Raw genomic sequence first — 17,643 nt, 5'->3', positions numbered from 1 at the left:
ATCAATCAAACAACCAATTTCCAAAGAATAAATAAATAAATCCCAGTTGAGCCAGGGGGGAGTGTATGAGTTAAAACAAACAAGGAAAAGAAAAAGCTTACAGCACCTGGTATTCCCATGAAGTCTAACATCCAAGTACTAACCAGGCCAAACACTGCTTGGCTTCTGAGATCAGAAGAGTTCGGGCCTGCACAGGGTGGTATGGCCGTAAGCGAGAGCTGCGGCTACCAGCAGGGAATTTAAAGCAAGCGCACTGCACGCATCCTTACGCTGCTCTCCCATCATTGACATATGTCTTGTACTAAAGCTCTAAAAAAGAGACAACAGGCCCTTTCCTCTCAGACATTGCCTATTTTTAATTATTTATCTTGTTGAAAAGGTAAGTGCCTCCTTACGCATTCAATTTCACAGGAGTCGTCCACAATACCTTTTTCTGCATACCTGTGTCATAGCATCCATGTGGTTTGCTAATAGAGGGCATACTCAGCTGCACAATTATATGCTTAACACGTAATAATAAGCCAGAGGCCAAAGAAAACTCTTCTCTACTTAAAAACTAACCTCAGGACGCTTTCTTTTTAAAGTGTCCACCACACAGACAGACAGACAGACAGACAGACTGATGATAGATAGATAGATAGATAGATAGATAGATAGATAGATAGATAGATAGATAGATAGATAGAAAAGACAGACAGACAGACAGAGAAACAGACAGACAGAGAAACAGACAGACAGAGAAACAGACAGACAGACAGACAGACACAGACACAGACAGATAGACACAGACAGATAGATAGATAGATAGATAGATAGATAGATAGATAGATAGATAGACAGATAGAAAAGACAGACAGACAGACATATAGATAGACAGACAGACAGACAGACAGACAGAGAAACAGAGATAGATAGATAGACAGTCAGACAAACAGACAGACACAGACAGAGTAACAGACAGACAGACAGATACACAGACAGACAGACATACAGAGAGTCAATTTTCAAGTCAAGTCAATTTTATTTGTATAGCGCCTTTCACAACACACATCGTTTCAAAGCAGCTTTACAGAACATCAGCATTAACAGACAATAGAACTAATGTCTATAATGTCGATGAATCATCATTGTGTAATTAGATCAAATACGATTCTTAATCGTGTTTAAAAATAATTAAATAATAATTGAATCATTAACCCCAGTGAGCAAGCTGTAGGCGACTGTGGCAAGGAACACAAAACTCCATAAGATGTGGATTAATGGAGAAAAATAACCTTGGGAGAAACCAGACTCACTGTGGGGGCCAGTTCCCCTCTGGCTAACATCATGAATGTAATGTAAATATTACTTATGTATAGTAAAAATCATGGTTTAAAATTATTAAACTAAATAAGTGTTAAGGGTCAGTGTTTAAACATCGATTTTGTTTGAACTGTAAGATTAATGACCACAGGCTTTGAAGTCCATCTAGATTAATTGCAGATGTTCACATAGATGCAATTGTCCTTGTTAATTGGCTGATGAAGGCTTTTGTTGGCAATAGTTAGTCTATGCATTCCATTTCAAGATTGTAGTCCATCAATAGACCGAGGTGATGCAGGTTGGAGTTGGTATCAGTTCATCCTCTAAAGTCCATCATAATAGACCGAAGTGATGTTTGGCTGGCACCGGCTGCATTTAGTCATCATCATTCAGTGACATGAAGCAGTGGAGTCCAACATGAAGCAGGAATGTTGCTGGATCCAGCCAGTTCTGGTGACCTCAGGATAGGAGTTCAAATTATATTTTAGCAGCTTATTTTTAGAGGTTTTTGGTCCAATAATTAGAACCTCTGTTTTGTCAGAATTGAGTAGAAGGAAATTTCTGGCCATCCAATCTTTTATACACTCTGCTAATTTTGAGAATTGTGAAATCTCATCAGGTTTTGAAGAAATATAAAGTTGTGTATCGTCAGCATAGCAGTGGAAACTTATTCCACGATTCCTGATAATATCTCCCAGGGGAAGCATATACATGGAGAAAAGCAGAGGCCCTAAAACTGATCCCTGTGGCACTCCATATTTTACTTTTGTTTGGTTTGACAATTCCTCATTTACACAGACAAAGTGGTAGCGGTCTGCTAAATATGACCTAAACCATGCTAATGCAACTCCACAAATTCCAACATAATTCTCCAGCCTATTCAAGAGAATGTCGTGATCTATCATGTCGAATGCATCACTAAGATCTAAAAGCACTAGAAGTGAAATACAGCCGCGATCAAATGATAAGAGCAAGTCATTTGTAACTCTGATAAGTGTAGTCTCTGTACTGAGGCCTAAATCCTGACTGAAATTGTTCATATATACTATTTCTCTGTACAAATTAAAATTTTTGGAGGATACTACCTTTTCTAGTATTTTCAACATAAATGGGAGATTTGAAATCGGCCTATAATTAGCCAGTTCTCCAGGACCAAGTTGTGGCTTCTTAATAAGCGGCTTGATAACTGCCATTTAAAAATTTCTTGGGACATGTCCTAAGGATACCGAGGAGTTAATTATATTAAGAAGAGGTTCTGAAATTAAAGGAAATACCTCTTTCAAGAGCTTAGTTGGTATAGGATCTAACAAACATGTTGTGGCTTTTGATGTTTCGATAAGTTTTGTTAGCTCTTTTTAAGTTTTTGTCACTCTCATGACCTATGAGAGTGAAGGATTGAAGTTACACATGAGGAAAATTATGAGACACTATTTTCTGAGGTGCTATGACAGATGATTGCATATTTAAAATTTTATTTTTGATCATTTCATTTTATCAGTAAAGAAATTCATAAAGTCATTACTCTTGTGCTGGACTGTAATATCTGGTTCTGTTGAGGCTTTATTCCTAACCAATATAGCCACACAAATTAATAAACACCTAGGATTGTTGTTGTTATTTTTTATGAGTTTACTAAAATATGCTGACCTGGCTGCTTTTAGTCCCTGTCTGTAGCTACAGACACTATCCTTCCATGCACCTGGAAATACTTCTAATTTTGTATTCTTCCACATGCACTCCATTTTCCAAGATGCTCTCTTGAGAGCATGAGTGTGAACAGTGAACAAAGGTACAGGGCGTATTTCTTTATTCAGGGCTCATTTTGTTTAATCGAAGGGGGGCGACACTATCAAGAGTGCTAGAGATGACTTTATTTATATTTTCTGTTATTTCATCAGGTTCTTCTAGGCTTTGGGGTTTACCAAGTGTATGAGATAGACCTGGAAAATTATTAGTGAAGCTATCTTTAGTAGTCGAAAGAATAGTTCTACCTGAATGATAGCGTGGTGTAGATTGAATAACATTAGTTGATTGCGGCATACAAGAGACGAGGTAATGATCCGAGATGTCATTGCTCTGCTGCAGAATTTCTATATTATCAACATCAACTCCATATGACAGAATTAAATCTAGCGTATGATTATGGCGATGAGTTGGTCCTGTTACATTTTGAGAATATCGATAAATGCTAATCCCAATGTATCATTTTCATTATCTATGTGAATGTTGAAGTCACCAACAATTAAAGCTCTATCTACAGTAACTACAAGATCTGATAAAAAATCTGAATAAGGCCCGGATGATTGTAGCAAGGACAAAAGACGACAGAGATTTTTTATTTATATCTGATGGTGTCACATTAAGCATTATTAGATCAAAAGACATTTATATCCTGTCCTCTGAGTAACACCAAAAACGTCACTGTAAATTGTAGCAACACCTCCTCCTTTACCCTTCAGACGAGGCTCATGTTTATAACAATAACCTGGAGGAGTAGATTCATTTAAACTAATATACTGATCCGGTTTAAGCCAGTCTTCAGTCAAACAGAGTGCATCAATCTATGATCTGTAATAAATTAATTAACAATTAGTGCTTTGGTAGAAAGAGATCTAATGTTTAATAGCCCTATTTTTATATGATGTGTATTTTTAATTTGTCGGTTTTGTTCAAGTTTGACCTTAATCAAATTTTTTCTAAATGATTTAGTGAGGGTATTGTGTTTGGTAGTTCGGGGAACTACCAAAGTGTTAGGGAGACTATTCCATAGTTTAGGAGCCAAATATGAAAATGATCTACCTCCTGTTTTAGATGCAGACACAGTCCCTCAGTTTAAGTCTAGACTAAAGACTCATCTATTTAGCCAGACATACACCTCATTTATCCTCCAACACACAATTAGGCTGCTTTAGTTGGGTCTGCCTTAACCAGAAACACTGATCATGATTTAAAACTCTGCAATAAATTGAATTTTCTGAACGATTTAGGATGGACCACACCGAACCTCACCGAAATTACCGGCCAGGTTGAACTGCGTTTCACATCCCTGATCTCTGCCTGCATCACCTCGGTCTATTGATGGACAACAGTCTTGAAATGGACTGCATAGACTAACAATTGCCAATTTCTTTACTAACAATTGCCTTTATCAGCCAATTAACAAGGACAATTGCACCTATGTGAAATTCTGCAGTTAATCCAGGATGGACTTCAAAGACATTGGTCATTAATCTTACAGTTCAAACAAAATCGATGTTTAAACACTGACCCTTAACACTTACTTAGTTTAATCATTTTAAACCATGACTTTAACTATACATAAGTAATATTTACATTATATTCATGATGTTAGCCAGAGGGGAACTGGCCCCCACAGTAAGTCTGGTTTCTCCCAAGGTTATTTTTCTCCATTATTCTACATCTTATGGAGTTTGTGTTCCTTGCCACAGTTGCTTTCAGCTTGCTCACTGGGATTATTAATACAATTATTATTTAATTACTTATTTTTAAACATGATTAACAATCGTATTTTATCTAATTACACAATGATGATGATTCATCGACATTATAGACATTACAGTTTTATCGTCTGTTAATGCTGATCTTCTGTAAAGCTGCTTTGAAACGATGTGCGTTGTGAAAGGCACTATACAAATAAAATTGATTTGACTTTTGGACTGAATCCTCATAATGCACTCTGCATACACCGCTGACAATCTGGATGATATCATTATATACAGTAATGATTGGCTGCATCTGAGGGCGGTTCTGAGGACTTGCTCAACAGCTCCAGCCTCAAGGAAAGTCTGCGATTCATTGTATTTGTTTGTCGGCAGGTTATGTAGTAACGTGGTTGGTTAGATCATTGTTCGGTTCAAGTCAGTGGAAAAATTATCAGTTTTTCCGGCTGAACACCGGCTCTGGCACAAGAAGCAGGAGTGTGTTATGGCTTTGTAAAATAAAACCTTCTGGCTATTTAAATGTTAATGACTGAATCCATTGTACAGAACAGCATATTTCAAAGATTGGTATTCAGTATTCTTCCTTGTCAGGCAAGGATTTATCAGAAACATTTCACAGGGGCTCGGCTGGTACATGCTTTAACTGCTTTCAAAAAAGTTGTGTATTCTATTTAATTTTTCCTTTGAAAATGTATTAAGGCCCCAAACACTTACGTCATAGCAAGCATTAAGGTGGCATTGAAATGCTCTTATTTAGGTAATCAAAGTCTGTACAGCAGCATCCTAATGTTAACATTTAGATTGCAATTTTAGTTGATGCTTATTGGCTTTTTCAATGCCCAGTTTAGCAAATGTTATGAATTCGCTTGCAAAGAGCAATCAGATGAGAAACTGTGATGCTTACAAACAAACCAAAGCACTGATAAGACAATTCATGGAGCAGCTGTTCAGCACAGCTCATAAGAGACCAACTCTTTAATGATTCAAACCTTTCAGAAAGTTTACATGTATAAATGGTTGACAATTTACAAATATTTTCTCAAAACTCAATTGTTTTTGTATGATAAAATGAGCCAAACTATTGCAGCAGAAACAACTGGATTGAACAAATAAATTAAGACTGATTTATTAACTAGATTATCAGACAAACAAATTTGCAAATATCAAGATTAAGGGTTCAAAGAGCAATTATTGAGTACTACTTTTTGTGTCTTACCTTAATTCATAACTAGCTCTAAAAGTAAATATCTTGAAAAAGTAAATAAGGTAAATATTATTTGCAGAGAAAGCTGAATAAACATTCTTCTTTAGGCTTAAACATTGCAAAACACACTTATGAAATATATGAAAATGATATGCCAAATATTCCTCCACAGTCATATGCATTTGATCATCTTGCCCAAATCATCTTAAACAGAAAATGTGTAAATGTCTTCCATTACCAACAACAAAAAACCTTTAAAAGTCCCACACATTTTATTTCTTTAATATCATATCATCTGAATAATGCTCATACTAAAATCAACCATCTTTTCAATATAATGTAGGTTTATCAATATACATGTTTATCATAAAGATCACAATGTCGAGTGTCCTAATCAAACATTACATACTTACAAAGTATTTCTTTCAACAGATTTTCCAATAAGAAGACTAACATTTAAAGCAAATATTGAATTAAACTGAACTGTGATTCTCATAAATTAAAACAACTTAAAGAAACTTTAAATCTTAACAGACAAGTGTGAGAATGAATTGGTAACGTCACTAATTATAGGCTGAAGAAATTGCTTTCCCTAACATTTTAGTATTTTAGTAAAAGTCAATAAATTACAAATGATTCAATCACCTAAAGAACTGTGTAGAGACTCCAGTCAGACACAATAATGACTTCAATGAAACCTGATCTTTGAATATGAAACTTCTGCATCAAACTTTCATGTCACTGGTGTGTCCGCTCTAATCGAAGAGAGCAAGCAACAGTCCTGCACAGAACCTTTAGTGTGAGACACAGACGACTTTATTGTGCGACTGCGTTCGGTATGCAACACAGTCAGTTCACATGAATATTCCAGATAAACAATCAGTGAGTGCAGGCTTTATTTGATTTCATGTCATCTCTCGTTCCTCAGTGAAAGCAACACGGGGCCGTCAGCGCTGGATTCGAGTGCGTTTCCTCATGAATACTGCTGTGGTGTGTCAGGACTGCTCATTTGGAGACCTGCTGCTGCAGGTGAAGCAGGAACTCGTAGTAAGAGAGCGCAGATTCGGTGCGATCCTCAACCATGTTCTGCATGAACTCGGCCTTCAGTTCACTCTCATCTCTGTCAAACAACACGTTTGTCATGGTTAACGGGACTGAGAAACTAAATTCAAATTTATAGCTTAAATATTTTAAGAATATTTATAAATACCATTAATTGTTTCATCACATTTCATTTTTAATTTAGCATCTTGTGCAGGTGCACTTTAATTTTTAGATGTTGATCAAAGAACTTCAACATTAAAATGCACATCGAGACATTTAAACGGTATTTGCTGCACTGCATCAAGCCTTTTTTAATGCAAGAATGCGATTTGGTCATCCTCAGCGCTTGGCACACATCCAAAATTCAACTGCACATTCAAATTTTTACATTCATATGTTAGTTTTTATCTTAAATTTTATGTTTCATTTGAATTGTACACTAGCATATCTATGATCATGTACAACAATGTTCGACCTCTCAAACACCGGCTCTGTTGGCACAGGAACACTACACACAGTATACACAGCATTAGGGATGCAAGTTCTTTAAACTGATCACAGATCATTAATCAGCTGTTGAAAGTTAACCAACAAGTCTAATGTAACTCAGATAACCACTCTGTACAATTTTAGTGAGCAGAACAGCATCTCAGAATGCACAACATGTCGAACCTTAAGGTGGATGGGCTACAACAGCAGAAGACCACGTTGGGTTCCACTTCTGTCAGCTAAGAACAGAAAACTGAGGCTGCAGTTGGGTCTACCATTGGTGTACCTCAGCAGAAATCTAGATTTGTCAGACCAGGCAATGTTTTTCCAATCATCTACTGTCTAGTTTTGATGAGCCTGTGCCTACTGTAGCCTCAGTTTCCTGTTCTAAGCTGACAGTAGTGGTACCCGGAGGAGTCTTGCCGCCTCAAGGCTTGATGTGTTCTATGATTTCTCTCATTCTGTTACAAGAGATTTGAAAATAATGAAGCTGTTCTTTTTCATCCATGAAGATTGAAAGGTCTGATGTGAATTGTGAGTTCAACCAGTAGTACAGTTCAGTAATGTCAGACATCAAATCATCTACTGTGAGTCTTTTACCAAAACTGTGCTTTAAAACTGATGTCATTTCTGCACCACCAAACAGAATTGCAAACAAATAAAAATAAATGTACAGCCTTCTGAATATGCCCCCCACAGATGCAGTCGGCAAATTCCATCTGCACTATTTTTTAATTGTTTGTCTATGTACACGTTTCAGATGGAGGTCTTTGGTCGTTACGTCTTGCACCATGAGCATCGCATTTTTAAAACACCGTGTCAAGCCCCAACAATTCTCTAAAAATAAAGTAAGCGTGTCCTGGTTTTAGCTGTTAGCCTAACTAACGTTTTGCTTTGAAATGAAATATCCTGAATGTTATTCTAGATATCATTTGCACAGAAGGAAAGCAGTTTCTTTGTCATTGTATGCTGATTTGCCAATACTTTTATTCCAGTCTTTCAGCAAATCAGCTCACAATGTATCTAGTTGTCATGACAATAAAACCTGCTCTCTGTTCTCTATCATAAATGGATGTTAACATTAGTAAGAGTCTAACCTGATGATATGCAGGATGGGGTAAAACGGACGCTGTTCTCTAAGCCAATCAATGAAAGCTCGAATTCTGGAAGATTCTGCTGTGTCCAACTCTGGAAGCTGCTTCTGGAACAACAAAAACACTTTAACATTACAGACCTACATACTGAGCTTTACATACAATAATTTCAATAACAGGGTTCCCACACACTACAAATTCTCATAACCTTTAAAAAAAAAACATGAGATTTCTGGGGCGGTTCTCCATTTGTATGTCACTTGGAATGAACAGGATTTAAAGTTGAATATCTAGGCAATGAATTTATAGTGCAGAAGTGTATATTCCCTACTGAAATTTCCATGACTTTAGAGATTTTTATAAATTGCTTTTATTAATTGCAGGTTTTCCACGACTGCCAGAACCCTACAAAATAACAAATAAATACACGCTAAATAAAGATTTTCCATTTCCATGAAATTCACAAGAGTTTTTTTTATTTTATTTACTTTCTCTGTTATGAACCAGTTTATATTGTTCCACAGAAAGCAGACAATGAAGATCTAAAGCTAATTTTACCATGTTTTGAGGAAGAGCTATATAACTTTGTATTCCCAGCACTTGCGTGAGAAAAGATGGGTTGCAATTTCTTCCGATCCAGAGATACAGGACCTGAAAGAGCACAGACCACAATGATATTATATGTAGATGCGAGACGGATTCAAAAAGAGATGTTCATGTGATGGTTGTGCTACGCTCACCATGCCATGATCCATGAGGAACGCTCCATCTCTGCTCAGCTTCTCCACAGACAGCTGCAGCACTCTTGGCTGAGGGATGGTGCGCTCGTTGATGTTCAGCGCCCCCTGTGGACCACAGGACAAACATATAGATTATATAGCTCTGGGGTTAGAAACCTATGGCACGTGGAGGGGTAATCACTGGCACGCCTAGGGCGGGGTACTGAATTTGATACATTTTAAGCATCGACCGAATTGCCTCTAAACAATCAAGTATTGAAAAATGTCTTGTCATTCGGTACCAAATTTCGACACCTAAGGGGTTAATCTCGTCAACGCCAGTGATAAGCACGTAGCATGCTAGATGTGCCCAAATCTAAAAGTGCCGGTGATTGGTTGAGTTTAGGCTTCAAGGAAAAACACTAGTATCAGAAAATGGTTTGAGTTCCAGGACTGAGAAAGAATGTTTTCAGTAACATTGCTAACACTGTTCTACATTACAGAGAACTACTAAACCTTAATAATGAGCCTTTAAAATATACATTTTACAAGTGCACGCACAAAGCGAGCCGCAGCGACACCAGAAAAAGCGGTAATGATCCTGAATGTGTGGGAAAAACCAGCAAGAGACTGTCTGAACATTTAGTTCATTTATAGAGAAATACACATTCGGGTTGTGTCGACAGTCGATGATCTCGGGATCAATAATGCTCAGAGTGATCGCCAATAGCTGATGCCTTTGACCATGTCATGACGATGTTTGGCTCGATATTATTAATATAACAAATCATTTGCCCGTAGATGACAGAAAAGCCGTATATGGGCATATATGATGCGCTGATACAGAGGGGGATGCGCATCTAAGGATCTCACACTTTGTTTCTGACTTCAGATTAAACATTTTTTTATGAGTGCATTGAATCAGTTCATTTTATTTCCACAGAGCAGTTCTTTGTGAATGCAACTCTTCAGCCTGTAAAATAATACACTGCAAAAAATGATTTTCTAGACAAGTATTTTTGTCTTGTATTCCTGTCAAATTATCTAAACTTTCTTAAAACACGATTTATTTACTTGTCAAGCAAAATGGGATAAGATATTAAGTCTTGTTTTAAGATAAATCTAACTAAATTTAGTGAACTTTAGACTCAAAACAAGAAAAAAAATCTGCCAATGGGATAAGCAAAATAAACTTGTTTTCCTTTTAAATTAAGTTTATTTTGCTTACCACATTGGCAGATTTTTTTCTTGTTTTGAGTCTAAAGTTCACTAAATTTAGTCAGATTTATCTTAAAACAAGACTTAATATCTTATCCCATTTTGCTTGACAAGTAAATAAATCGTGTTTTAAGAAAGTTTAGATAATTTGACAGGAATACAAGACAAAAATACTTGTCAAGAAAATCATTTTTTGCAGTGTACAAAAACACGTTCACCTCGAAGCTTGATTTATATTTGAGTGATTATCATCATCATTATAATGATTATTTTGACATTTGTAATTGTTTTTGTCTTCATTTGTGTAAGTAATTTTCCACCTGCATGTTTAGACAGATTCTTGCTGACGGTAAATGGAAAGATGGATACGTGTGTGTGTGTGTGTGTGTGTGTGTGTGTATGTATGTATGTATGTATGTATGTATGTATGTATGTATGTATGTATGTATATATATATATATATATATATATATATATATATATATATACATACACACATATATACAGTGGGTACGGAATGTATTCAGACCCCCTTAAATTATTCACTCTTTGTTATATTGCAGCCATTTGCTAAAATCATTTAAGTTCATTTTTTTTCCTCATTATTGTACACACAGCACCCCATATTGACAGAAAAACACAATTGTTGACATTTTTGCACATTTATTAAAAAAGAAAAACTGAAATTATCACATGGTCCTAAGTATTCAGACCCTTTGCTGTGACACTCAGGCGCTATATTTAACTCAGGCGCTGTCCATTTCTTCTGATCATCCTTGAGATGGTTCTACACCTTCAATTGAGTCCAGCTGTGTTTGATTATAGTGATTGGACTTGATTAGGAAAGCCACACACACCTGTCTATATAAGACCTTACAGCTCACAGTGCATGTCAGAGCAAATGAGAATCATGAGGTCAAAGGAACTGCCTGAAGAGCTCAGAGACAGAATTGTGGCAAGGCACAGATCTGGCCATGGTTACAAAAAAATTTCTGCTGCCCTTAAGGTTCATAAGAGCACAGTGGCCTCCATAATCCTTAAATAGAAGACGTTTGGGACGACCAGAACCCTTCCTAGAGCTGGCCCTCCGGCCAAACTGAGCTATCGGGGGAGAAGAGCCTTGGTGAGAGAGGTAAAGAAGAACCCAAAGATCACTGTGGCTGAGCTCCAGAGATGCAGTCGGGAGATGGGAGAAAGTTGTAGTAAGTCAACCATCACTGCAGCCATCCACCAGTCGGGGCTTTATGGCAGAGTGGCCCGACGGAAGCCTCTCCTCAGTGCAAGACACATGAAAGCCTGCATGGAGTTTGCTAAAAAACACCTGAAGGACTCCAAGATGGTGATAAATAAGATTCTCTGGTCTGATGAGACCAAGATAGAACTTTTTGGCCTTAATTCTAAGCTGTATGTGTGGAGAAAACCAGGCACTGCTCATCACCTGTCCAATACAGTCTCAACAGTGAAGCATGGTGTTGGCAGCATCATGCTGTGGGGGTGTTTTTCAGCTGCAGGGACAGGACGACTGGTTGCAATCGAGGGAAAGATGAATGCGGCCAAGTACAGGGATATCCTGGACGAAAACCTTCTCCAGAGTGCTCTGGACCTCAGACTGGGCCAAAGGTTCACCTTCCAACAAGACAATGACCCTAAGCACACCGCTAAAATAACGAAGGAGTGGCTTCACAACAACTCTGTGACTGTTCTTGAATGGCCTAGCAAGAGCCCTGACTTAAACCCAATTGAGCATCTCTGGAGAGACCTGAAAATGGCTGTCCACCAACGTTTACCATCCAACCTGACAGAACTGGAGAGGGTCTGCAAGGAGGAATGGCAGAGGATACCCAAATCCAGATGTGGAAAAACTTGTTGCATCTTTCCCAAAAAGACTCATGGCTGTATTAGATCAAAAGGGTGCTTCTACTAAATACTGAACAAAGGGTCTGAATACTTAGGACCATGTGATATTTCAGTTTTTCTTTTTTAATAAATGTGCAAAAATGTCAACAATTGTGTTTTTCTGTCAATATGGGGTGCTGTGTGTACAATAATGAGGGAAAAAAATGAACTTAAATGATTTTAGCAAATGGCTGCAATATAACAAAGAGTGAAAAATTTAAGGGGGTCTGAATACTTTCCGTACCCACTGTATATATATACACACACACACACACACACTATTTTATGACTTAATTATTTAAATTGCTTTTTTGTTTTGTTTGGAGTGCAATTTGAAGTTTTAATAGAATTTTCAATGCAATATAAATCGTGAAGGAGGGAACAAAATGAATTTCACACACGATGTATTTTCCCGATAACAAATACCCGACTGGTAGAGAATGCACGGATGAAGCTTCTTTGCCAGAGAGATGTTCACAACTGTTCAAAGGTTGAACAGCACTTTACATTTGAAATTGCACTAGTTTCATTTGTATTTTTAGTTCAAATAATTTCAAAGTTTGAATAGCCTGCTCCTATTGCTCCTGCTGTTGCTTGTGTACAGGCATCTACCAGTAGAATTAAAAATGGCACTCCATGTCAAAAATGTTGCCGATCCCTTATAGTTTATTGATGAAATATCAAAGTACAGCTGCAGTCCAGGCAAATGGACCAACACAGGTACCAAAAAAGAATCTGGGATTCAGGAATACCATTTTTTTTCAATCGAATAGAAGTACAGACACTTTCCTTTTGGAACTTGATAATTCTCATGCTAGACCTTTTATCGAGATAAGCATTTCAAGACATTCTTCAATAAAGATTTCAAAGCCTTGAACCAAACCAACCAGCTCCTAGATGAAACGCATTACAAATTTTGATTCGTAGCAAGAGTGTATGAAAATTGGACAAAGACAAATGTAGACACTACACCTTATTATTATTTTATGAGGGAATTGAACTGAATGTCAATCAAAAACAAATATACAATATAAAACTATTGACAAAACAGTTTTTATACTTCTCAGTGAATTTTATTGCAAAAAGTGCAGGTGTGTGTGTGTGTGTGTATATATATATATATATATATATATATATATATATATATATATATATATATATATATATATATATATATATATATATACACACACACACATGCATACATACACACATACACACACAGTGCATCTAGAAAGTATTCGCAGCTCTTCACTTTTTCCACATTTTGTTGGAAAATGGATTAAATTCATTATTTTCCACAAAATTCTACAAACAATACCTCAATGACAACGTGAAAGAAATTTGTTTGAAATCTTTGAAAATGTATCACATATGACAAAATATCACATGTACATAAGTATTCACAGCCTTTGCGCAATACTTTGTTGAAGCACCTTTGGCACCAATTACAGCCTCAAGTCTTTTTGTGTATGATGCTACAAGCTTGGCACACCTATTTTTGGCCAGTTTCTCCCATTCTTCTTTGCAGGACCTCTCAAGCTCCATCAGGTTGGATGAGCAGCATCGATGCACAGCCATTTTCAGATCTCTCTAGAGATGTTCAATCGGGTTCAAGTCTGGGCCATTCAAGGACATACAAAAAGTTGTACCATAGCCACTCCTTTGTCATCTTGGCTGTGTGCTTGGGGCCGTTGTCCTGTTGGAAGATGAACCTTCACCCCAGTCTGAGATCCAGAGCGCTCTGGAGCAGGTTTTCATCAAGGACGTTTCTGTACATTCCTGCATTCATCTTTCCCTCGATCCTGACTAGTCTCCCAGTTCCTGCCGCTGAAAAACATCCCCACTGCATGATGCTGCCACCACCATGCTTCACTGTAGGGATGGTATTGGCCAGGTGATGAGTGGTGCTTTCAGGACAAAGTTTTCAATCTTTGTTTCATCAGATCAGAGAATTTTGTTTCCCCAGGCACAATCTGGTAATCAGAAGGACACTGGTTCGAGCCCCACAGCCACCACCACCATTGTGTCCTTGAGCAAGGCACTTAACTCCAGGTTGCTCCAGGGGGATTGTCCCTGTAATAAGGGCTCTGTAAGTCGCTTTGGATAAAAGCGTCTGCCAAATGCATAAATGTAAATTCTCCCCCGATCGCTCAGATTGGCTGGGCGGCCAGCTCTAGGAAGAGTCCTGGTGGTTCCAAAACCTCTTCCATTTACCCTCATTGGGACCTTCAATGCTGTAGACATTTTTCTGTACCCTTCCCCAGATCTGTGCCTCGAGACAATTCCTTGGACATCATGGCTTGGTTTGTGCTCTGACATGACTGTGGAACCTTATATAGACAGGTGTGTGCCTTTCCAAATCATGTCCAATCAACTGAATTTACCACAGGTGGACTCCAATCAAGTTGTAGAAACATCAAGGATGATCAGTGGAAACAGGATGCACCTGAGCTCAATTTTGTGTGTCATGCAAAGGCTGTGAATACTTACGTACATGTGAATTTGTTTTATTTTTTATTTTTAATAAATTTGCAAAGATTTCAAACAAACTTCTTTCACGTTGTCATTATGGGATACTTTTTGTAGAATTTTGAGGAAAATAATGAATCTAATCAATTTTGGAATAATGCTGTACCATAACAAAATGTGGAAAAAGTGAAGCGCTGGGAATTCTTTCCAGATGCACTGTAAGTTGCCAGTCACTGCAGAGCTCATTTCAGTAACTGAAACACAAAAGGAGAGTCTATCCCTTTAACAATGTCAGAGCTCATGCTTTGCATGTCTTAAAAGGTTTATATGTTATCAATACAAATCAAGAATGTGCCTTTTGGGGTCTGGGTAACTCAGCGAATATTGAATATGGAGTCACGAGTTTCAATCCAGGGTATGCAGAGTGACTCCAGCCATGTCTCCTAAGCAACCAAATTGGCCTGGTTGCTAGGGAGGGTAGAGTCACATGGGGTAACCTCCTAATTGTGGTGATTAGTGGTTCTCGCTCTCAATGGGGTGTGTGGTGAGTTCTGTGTGGATCGTGGAGAGTAGCATGAGCCTCCACATGCTTGTGAGTCTCCACAGTGTCATGCACAACGAGTCACGTGATAAGATGCACGGATTGACGATCTCCGAAGCGGACACAACTTAGACTTGTCCTCCACCACCCGGATTGAGGCGAGTAACCGCGCCACCACGAGGCCCTACCAAGTAGTACGAATTGGGCATTCCAAATTGAGAGAAAATAGGATAAAAAAAAAAAAAAAGAATGTGATTGTTGAGCTCTATTGCCATGGCACATGTCCTCACCTCATCTGTCAGGTTATCCATGCGGTACAGGGCTGGATGCACCATGAGCATTAGGTACGCCAGTGGCTGGTACTTCAACTGACACATGGCAAACACACGCTCATCCAGTCGGGTGCTGGTGCCTGTGCAAAATGCTTTCTGAAATGAGGAGGAGCATATTTAATACTTTAATATGAGAGAACATTTTGTAACCATATGCAGCTATGAGGGTACATGAGTAGGGCAAGCATGTAAACGTAAATGCTTAAGAAGGATGAGAATGGAAATGTGTGAGCTATGCAATGATGTAAGAGTACTATGTTCTAGTAGGGTATCTAAAAAAACATGTTTCAGTAGGACCAGTGTGAAGGAGTACATGTTCAAGTAGTGTGATTATGTAAAAATACATTTTTGATATTACAAACATTACAGCACATTTTAATGTAAAACTGCTTTGAAACGATGTGTGTTGTGAAAAGCACTATACAAATAAAAATGTCTTGACTAACTGTACATGTTCAAGTAGTATGATTGTGTAAGAGTACGTGCTTGTGTAGGTTATGTAAACAAAACATGTTTGAGAGGGCCAGTATGTAAACGTACATGTTTAATTAGGACGAGTATGTTAGTTAGTTTTTTTGTTAGCAACGCGGTGCCAGCTTCCGTGGCTATTTTCATGGCAACAAACAAGTTAAAATACAATAAAAGTTATAGTGATTACAAATCTAAATAAGGCTTTTGAGATCTATTTTTGCTAAAAGTAATTTAGGCCTGACTTTGTTAAAAATCTTTCCAAAAGTATCAAATAAAATATTAGCTGAATAAAACAATATCAGGACATTATGTAAACATACATGTTTGAGTAGGGCGAGAATGTAGAGTGGGAACAGGCGCAGACAGGCGGGGGCGAGAAGTCCAGGCTGTTGTATAGTCAGCACTGATGTGCAGTAAGATGTCAGGGAGTCGATGGCTGCGTTTGTCAAAGCGTCTCGAGCGTCACTCAGACTGGCGCTTACTGAACGATCAACCGCTAAACACGAGCAATCACAAAAAACAAACAAACAAAAAAAAACATCAGCATCAACATACTGGGGATAGAGGACAGAAAAACACAACCCAATAGTCAATCCAGTGCAATTTATGTCCAAAAGTCTCATAACTGTAATATTATCATGAAAATCATCCTCTCCAAACACAGAGATTTAGTATTACAATATCATCTTTTTCACACCAAATATAGTACCATGCATTGGACAAGTACATATATTATTGTAGCCCAGCCAACAGAATGAATAGAAATAGACTGAATCTGCCCATTACCACAAGCATGAAGCATTTTAGCAGAATTGAAAACATCCTGCCCCTTGTGCCTTGCCCAAAATACTCCCATTCAAAAGGTCTAACAAAGAATGTGATCATTTCATTTCCTTGTTAAATTTCACCCCACCACTAAACAAGTCTTGTCGGGTCTGCAGGAATAATATCAATGTCAGCAGTGGACATAAACTGAATGTGGTCAGTAACGTGTATTGCGGAGATGTTGTTGGTACCCATGCTCGCAAGCAGAGCAGCGATGGCCTGAACATCAGCACCAGCAAAGATGTCTGACAGAGAGTTGACCACCGGCAAACACAGCGTGTGCACGCGAATCCGCCTCTCGCCTGAAACACAACAAAAGCAGGGTGATGATCACATGACCGCAGATCATACGAGAAGGAACGGCGAGGTATTCTAATGCTCATGTACCTTTGCTGGAGGTGTAGAGCAGAGCGGCCTGGAACGACACCACCTGCATGTCCAGAAGATTCTCCTCGATAGACATCTGAACGGCAAAGCCAGCATCAGGATTCACATTCGGCAAAGACAACAGATCTGTCGACCTGACGAAGAAGTTGCCGTGGAAAGTGTGTATGGACAGACCTACAGAAGGACAC

The 17,643-nt window shown here is 38.2% G+C and overlaps 1 protein-coding gene and 1 pseudogene across 3 annotated transcripts in view; both read right to left on the bottom strand.

Moving 5' to 3' along the window:
* Positions 1–94: 94 nt before the first annotated feature.
* On the bottom strand, positions 95–213 carry LOC127628271 (uncharacterized; annotated as a pseudogene).
* Positions 214–5,700: 5,487 nt separating this feature from the next.
* Positions 5,701–17,643, bottom strand: part of sec24a (SEC24 homolog A, COPII coat complex component) — a 51,353-nt gene continuing 39,410 nt past the window's right edge. For 2 of the 3 annotated variants that reach the window (XM_052103748.1, XM_052103749.1), the window contains exons 15-22: positions 17,456–17,629; positions 17,260–17,370; positions 16,564–16,739; positions 15,731–15,868; positions 9,335–9,439; positions 9,153–9,245; positions 8,598–8,701; positions 5,701–7,087 (exon numbers count right to left, since the gene is read on the bottom strand). In XM_052103748.1, coding sequence (XP_051959708.1) covers positions 6,973–7,087; positions 8,598–8,701; positions 9,153–9,245; positions 9,335–9,439; positions 15,731–15,868; positions 16,564–16,739; positions 17,260–17,370; positions 17,456–17,629 — 1,016 coding nt within the window. In that variant the 3' untranslated portion in view covers positions 5,701–6,972. The remainder of the gene's footprint in view (positions 7,088–8,597; positions 8,702–9,152; positions 9,246–9,334; positions 9,440–15,730; positions 15,869–16,563; positions 16,740–17,259; positions 17,371–17,455; positions 17,630–17,643) is intronic. The other variant, XM_052103750.1, reaches the window with a different exon arrangement.

Source organism: Xyrauchen texanus, chromosome 34 (genome assembly GCF_025860055.1).
Source record: "Xyrauchen texanus isolate HMW12.3.18 chromosome 34, RBS_HiC_50CHRs, whole genome shotgun sequence".
Lineage (NCBI taxonomy): Eukaryota > Metazoa > Chordata > Actinopteri > Cypriniformes > Catostomidae > Xyrauchen > Xyrauchen texanus.
This window is presented reverse-complemented; position numbering and strand designations above follow the sequence as displayed.